Source organism: Tupaia chinensis, unplaced genomic scaffold (genome assembly GCF_000334495.1).
Source record: "Tupaia chinensis unplaced genomic scaffold, TupChi_1.0 Scaffold000161_1, whole genome shotgun sequence".
Lineage (NCBI taxonomy): Eukaryota > Metazoa > Chordata > Mammalia > Scandentia > Tupaiidae > Tupaia > Tupaia belangeri.
The window spans coordinates 1,294,476-1,300,695 of record NW_006159632.1 but is presented as its reverse complement, the minus strand read 5'-3'; the positions used below and the strand labels follow the sequence as shown (position 1 = coordinate 1,300,695).

Below are 6,220 nucleotides of genomic sequence, written 5' to 3'. Positions count from 1 at the left end.
AGAGAGAGAGAGAGAGAGAAATCACCCCCTAGGGGGGATGGCCATGCCGCAATCCCTTCTCCTCCATTCTCCTCTCGGGATCCTGGGCACACACGCACATGCACCTGGTGTGAGTTTAAGCCGCCAGGTCCGGGATTCGAACCGTAGTTGGCTACGTGAGAGTCCAGCGACATAGCCATCACGCTAACTGCTGGTCCCTATATCACCAGTGTTTGATAGTGCTAAGTTTCCTAAGAACACAGTTACCGGCGTAAGCTAACGATGATGTGGCAGCACAGTAAGCTGCATCTTTTGTTTGCACATGTGTGAGCCAGGGAAAAATAAGAGCACCATTGCAGTGGTGCCCGTCACACGCCGCTCTCCTGTGCTAACTGATCCGAGTGGTGTGTTCCTGCCAAGCTGCTGTGGTCCAGGCTGGGCCCTCTGTGAGGCCGGGTCGGCTTCCTGAAGGCCTGGGAGGGGGCGTATGCCCATTACCGCAGTCTTGGGAGGCAGAGGCAGGAGGCCCATGAGGTGGAGGCTGGCCTGGGCCATACATTGAGGCCCCTCCAAGAGAGCTGGCAGGGCGGGTGGGCGGATTGCCACAGGGAGACCGGGTCTGAGAGATAGAAACAAGTGATTTGAAAATGTTTTTCCAGTTTTTGGATAATTCGTCCCTGTGGGGTTGTATTGATGAGAATGCAGTTAACCCTGACATAGGGAGTGACCGGGCGTTGGTCTCCTGTACTCTCTGTTGAGGGGCAGGGAATGTCTTTGAATTACTGGAACAGGAAGTCTCAAGACCTGTGGGTATTTTGTACTAGTTTGTTGGTCTCCTGTACTCTGTGTTGAGGGCAGGGAATGTCTTTGAGTTACTGGGACAGGAAGTCTCAGGACCTGTGGGTATTCTGTACCAGTTTGTTGGTCTCCTGTACTCTGTGTTGAGGGCAGGGAATGTCTTTGAGTTACTGGGACAGGAAGTCTCAGGACCTGTGGGTATTTTGTACTAGTTTGTTGGTCTCCTGTACTCTGTGTTGAGGGCAGGGAATGTCTTTGAGTTACTGGGACAGGAAGTCTCAGGACCTGTGGGTATTCTGTACCAGTTTGTTGGTCTCCTGTACTCTGTGTTGAGGGCAGGGAATGTCTTTGAGTTACTGGGACAGGAAGTCTCAGGACCTGTGGGTATTCTGTACCAGTTTGTTGGTCTCCTGTACTCTGTGTTGAGGGCAGGGAATGTCTTTGAGTTACTGGGACAGGAAGTCTCAGGACCTGTGGGTATCCTGTACCAGTTTGTGGGTTTTGTTGTAATTGCTTATTTTCCCTTTGGGGCCAGCAGGTGACTTGGTGGTTAAGGGACTGGATTCCCACACGACTGACTCTGATGAGCACACATGCCCTGTAGCAAATTTAAAAAATAATAAATAGGGTAAATCTTTTAAAAATTAATTTAATTCCATTTGTCATTATTATTGTTGTTACTATTTTTAAATTAGACTGGGGAGAGAATGCGAAAGTGAGAAAGCCAGCCGCCAGGTCCAGGACTTGAATTGCAGTTGGCCATGTGGGAGTCCAGCGCCTTTAAACACCACGCCACCTGCTAGCCGGGTAATATAAATCTTTAAAAGACATTTATGCTTTGACAGCCATTTTTAGATTTCTGCCTCATAACCAGTCTGGTTATTGAACTTAGATACGCTGTGACAGCTCTCTAGTGGAACATCTGGATTTCGGATGGAGTGTAGACTGGCAATGGTGGGTTGTTCCGGAGAGCAGGTCTGGCGCCATTTCTCCCTCGAGTCTCGCCTTGGACAGCCGTTGCCGGGCGCGACGTCGGTCCCAGGCTCTGTCGGCTTCCTGGAGCTCTGTGCGCCCTTGCCCTTCCTCCGTGTCTTCACGTCTGGGCCTCACGCTGGCTGAGACTGTGGGGTTGTTTCCGCCCTGGGCCTCTCCGTAGTAGGTGCGTTCTGCTTGGAATCCTTGGTCAGGAGGGATCCCGGACCGCGCTGGGGTGCACATCACGCAGGGCTGGGAGGAACACTGGCCCCTCGTCTTGCCGTCAGAGCGCTGCCTGGTGCAGGCCTCGCTCCTACCCACCCCGGCTCCCTCTCCCCGACGGGATCGAGTGGCCCGGGCCTGCTCAAGTGTGTCCTCGCCCCATCCGGACTTGGCTTCTGATGGTGTAGAGTCGTGGCTGTTTCTGGAGAACCCCACAAGCCCGCCTCTAGTTATGCTGATGGCCGCAGACTGACCCCCACACTGGCTATGTCCCCACGGTTACTTGGGACGGATGCCTCTTAACTGGGGGTGACTTTTCACTCAAGAGACACTTGTCAGAGTCTGGAGGGATTTCTTCTCTGAGGACTGGACAAGGCGGGGAGTGGTGTGCGCCTGGTGGGCAGAGGCCAGATGCTGGGCACAGGGAGTCCCCACGGCAGTGCCGAGGCAGGTCCGGAGTCTCTGGCCGGCCCTTCTCCTAGTTCTGCGGCAGCAGGTGGCCCAGATCTGACTTGGTGGCTGGGGAGGCGTGAGCCCTGAGCAGGGTAGTACAGGCCCTCCTGGCGGCCATGGTGTGCAGCTTCAGGGCTCTCCGTGCGGGAAGCCCCTCTGCCCGACGCGGTCCTGCCCTTCAGCTTTCCAGATGATGGAGGTGCACTGCTGGGTGAGTCTCACAGCTGAGGGGCACGGGGGAGGACCCTGGAGAATCTGGGAGGGCGTGGCCTGCTCCCGGGACATGGCATTCTGAGATAGCATTTGTTTGAAGGCCCGAAGTGGAGTCTGCCAAGTGGCAGACCCTGTGCCGGGGCCAAGGGCACAGCCGAGAAGGCTCAGTGGGGCTGTAGTTGGGGACGCCCTGCCTGGTTGCTCCAGCTTGTCCCGTGGGCATATGGCTTCGGCGAGCACCTGGACCCCCCCAGTAAGTGACACGCTCTTCACAGCCCTGCTTGGCCAGATGGTATTCGTGGTTGGGGGACATGGCAGGGCCTCGGCTCCTCGTCCACCAGCGGGTTGGGTGGCTGGTGACCAGGAGCACTGGTGGCCCATCTGCTGTGCCCGCAGACTGGGGTACCCTGCCGTGGGCATGGAGCTGGCTGAATGTCAAGCTGAGAACTGTTTGGTGTCTGGGAGGCATGCCGACGTCCCCGGCTACAGCAGCCTGAGGGGCCTGCTCCTGGGCGTGTTCTCCTGCATACCTTAGTCCCAACCTTAGCCTTGCCCTAACCAAAGGCCCTGGGTTAAGGGTGACGAGTGTCACCTTCTCTGAAGTCTGGAGCGCTGAGCTACAAAGCCCATCTGTCACCCTTCCCCTGCTTACTTCCCAAGGGGGTGAGCACAAACCGAGCGGCCTCTGAGCAAGGAAAGAGGCCTAGAGGATGGTTGAGAAATTCTGAAGGAGGTGGGTGGCCAGAGGCCAGGATGTAAGTGGGAGTTCCCTGTCCCCTCCTCATCTTCACGTGGCCTCGAGCTACGGCAGCGTCTGGCGTTCCCTGGAGAGCGCTCCCTGGAGTGAGACCGGGAGCTGCACGGCCGCACATGGTCGTTAAGCGGTTTGCGTTCACTTCCGGCCCTCGGCGTGGGCAGGTCGGGGACTGAGTGTGGCACGTGGGAGACCGGCTGGTTTCAGATCCATTCAGAACAGCCCCTCGGGGTTTGAATCACCATAGAGACAGTGAGTCTGTTTTCTCCAGAGCAGATTTGACTTTCTGTGTGAGCAGACTCATCTAGGGTGGAGGTGGTGCAGGTCACGCATCGAGGTTGTGCGTTCAATCGAGACAGTTCCCTGGTGCAGCCCGGGGGGCCTGGATGAGGGCAGCCGATGCCGTCGAGCAGGTGACCGATAGGCTCGGCTCTGCGCGGGCGCACTCTGGGGCTGACATGTAGCTGGGGAGACCAGTGACCAGTTACGCTTGCTGCTGGAAGGAGACGCTGCTCTGAAGAATGGGGTAGGCAGGCTTAGAGAGTGACGGGGCAGAGGCTGAGGGATGCAGAAAGCAGAGAGCCGTGTCACGGTACCCAGACCGGGCCGCGGTGACAGGACAGGTCTGGGTGGGCTTCCAGATCACTGGGGAGGGGTCAGGCAGGAAATGGCCTGGACTTGGAGGCCCTACTTCTCGGGGTGCCAAGAGCTGGGCCTTCTGGCCTTCTCAGGACGTGACTTAAAGGGTAGTTCTGTTGTGTTCAGGCCGAGGGTGCACACCAGCCAGCCAGGGCTGTGGGCTGAGCGCTAGCCACGTGTCCTCAAGAGCAGGGCACCGTGGGAGCAGCCCAGAAGGGGAGGGGAGGGCATGTGCTGGCTTCAGGGTGTTTGCCCTTCTGGCACGTGAGTTTAGATGCCTGCTTGTTCATAGCCGTGTGTGTGTGTGCGTGTGCGTGTGTGTGTGTGCACATTTGATTTTTACGACTTTTATTGAACGTGTGTAACTGACGTGTCAGCACAGACATGAAGGGACCTTCAAACCACTTACTTCCCCCCCGAGGTAACTCGACTGACCGTTAGAAGCTGCTCGGTGCTGGGATTTCTAGGAAATCTAAGCCTTGTACCTGAGTGTGTTCGATAAGTAGGTGTGCTTCTGTGTTCGTAGGTAGCGCCTCCATTTTTTCTATGTCTGGTGACACCTGTTCCCTTGGCAGGCGACAGAAACAGACTCCAAAGTCAGGGTGTGTACCCGGGCCTACCGCCTCCTCGTGGAGAAGGTGGGCTTCAACCCGAACGACATCATCTTTGACCCCAACATCCTGACCATTGGGACCGGGATGGAGGAACACAACTTATATGCCATTAACTTTATCCGTGCGACCAAAGTCATTAAGGTAAGGTGGGCTTTTCTCTCCTACCTGAGCCCCGACTCGGTACCAGGTGGGCTGGGAGTGTTAGTGAGTGGCTCTGACTGTAGGCCCCTACCCTTCCCTTGAACATGGCTCTCTTTTCAACTGTGCAGTGTAACTCTCTGGAGGACATCTGAAACACGGCGGTGGGGATAAGAGGGAGTGGTCTGGAGCCCAGTGTGGGTCATACCGAGGGTCTCCTCCCGTCTCCCCACATCCCGATTCCGGCACCCCCTTGTCAAGTTGCGTGGTTTATCCCTTACGTAAAGGAGCACACGGAGTCCTGCCTGCAGAGCTGCTGAGCGTGGGCCGGGGCTGGCCGGGGACCCTGTCTGTCCGCAGGAGCAGGCTTCAGTGCTGCCCAGTGTGGGGTCTGGGCCCCGAGGCAGAGCCACTCAGCGCACGAGGGCTACCGGGGTCCTATCGCCCTTGTTCGGTTTCAAGCTTACGTAAAGATCAGGAGACTATCAGGAGACCACTCTTTAAAGGCACTCGGCCTCAGTTTAAAGGCGTGGCCGTGCACTGTGCCTATCTTGGCTTGCCTCATCGCACGTCCTGCTCCACGGCATAACCTCACAGCCACCCGTCCTTGCTGGGCGTCTGGGTGGTTTCCAGAGTCGGACGCCAGGAGCCGCTGTGCTGCATGTCCTTGTGTGTGGACGGGAGCCTCAGCACTGCACCCTGAAGGGGGTGGCGGGTCACGGGTGAATACAGCAGCAGGTGGCCTCCCTCGGTCGTGAGCCTGCAGGAGGTGGGGTGTCGTCAGTGTGCATGCCTGCCGAGCTCGGGCTGCTCCTGGCGTGCTGGCAGCCTTGGTCTCCGGCATCTTTGCTGATCAGCCCAGTTGGGTGTGACTCAGCAGTGCGCACCCCTGGGCTCTGCAGGCCGTCTCGTAGCTGCCGTCCCCGCGCCTGGTCCTGTCGCACGTGTGTCGCACGTGTGTGCTGTGTGTGCTGTCCTCTGTCTCCGCCCTTCGTCTTGCACGTGTTTTGTGGCCCGTCATGTGCACAAGGCCCTGCACGGCCGTGGTGCAGTGCGTGGTGAGGGGAGCTTCGTGCTTCCCCAGGAAGGTCAGCATCCAGGAGGAGCGGCTGCCCGGGGGGCGGGGCCACCTCTGGTCTCGGGTAGCAGGAGGCTCTGGGCTATTCTCCCTGTTACGTAGAGCGTAAGAGGCATGATGACTGCTTTGGGGAAAGTAGGGGAGTCCTCTCACATGTAACCTTCTTGCCAGGAGACATTACCAGGAGCCAGGATAAGCGGAGGCCTCTCCAACTTGTCCTTCTCCTTCCGAGGCATGGAGGCCATCCGCGAGGCAATGCACGGAGTGTTTCTCTACCACGCCATCAAGGTACTGCCCGCCAGGACCGGCTAATGTGGGTGGAGCTTCTCCAGCTGTGCTCATGGCCACCCCCAGCCC

The 6,220-nt window shown here is 57.7% G+C and overlaps 1 protein-coding gene across 1 annotated transcript in view; it reads left to right on the top strand.

Annotated features, from left to right (window-relative positions):
• Positions 1-6,220, top strand: part of MTR (5-methyltetrahydrofolate-homocysteine methyltransferase) — a 74,544-nt gene that overhangs the window by 26,811 nt on the left and 41,513 nt on the right. Inside the window, exons 15-16 of the mRNA XM_006145950.3 lie at positions 4,609-4,788; positions 6,035-6,151. Coding sequence (XP_006146012.1) covers positions 4,609-4,788; positions 6,035-6,151 — 297 coding nt within the window. The remainder of the gene's footprint in view (positions 1-4,608; positions 4,789-6,034; positions 6,152-6,220) is intronic.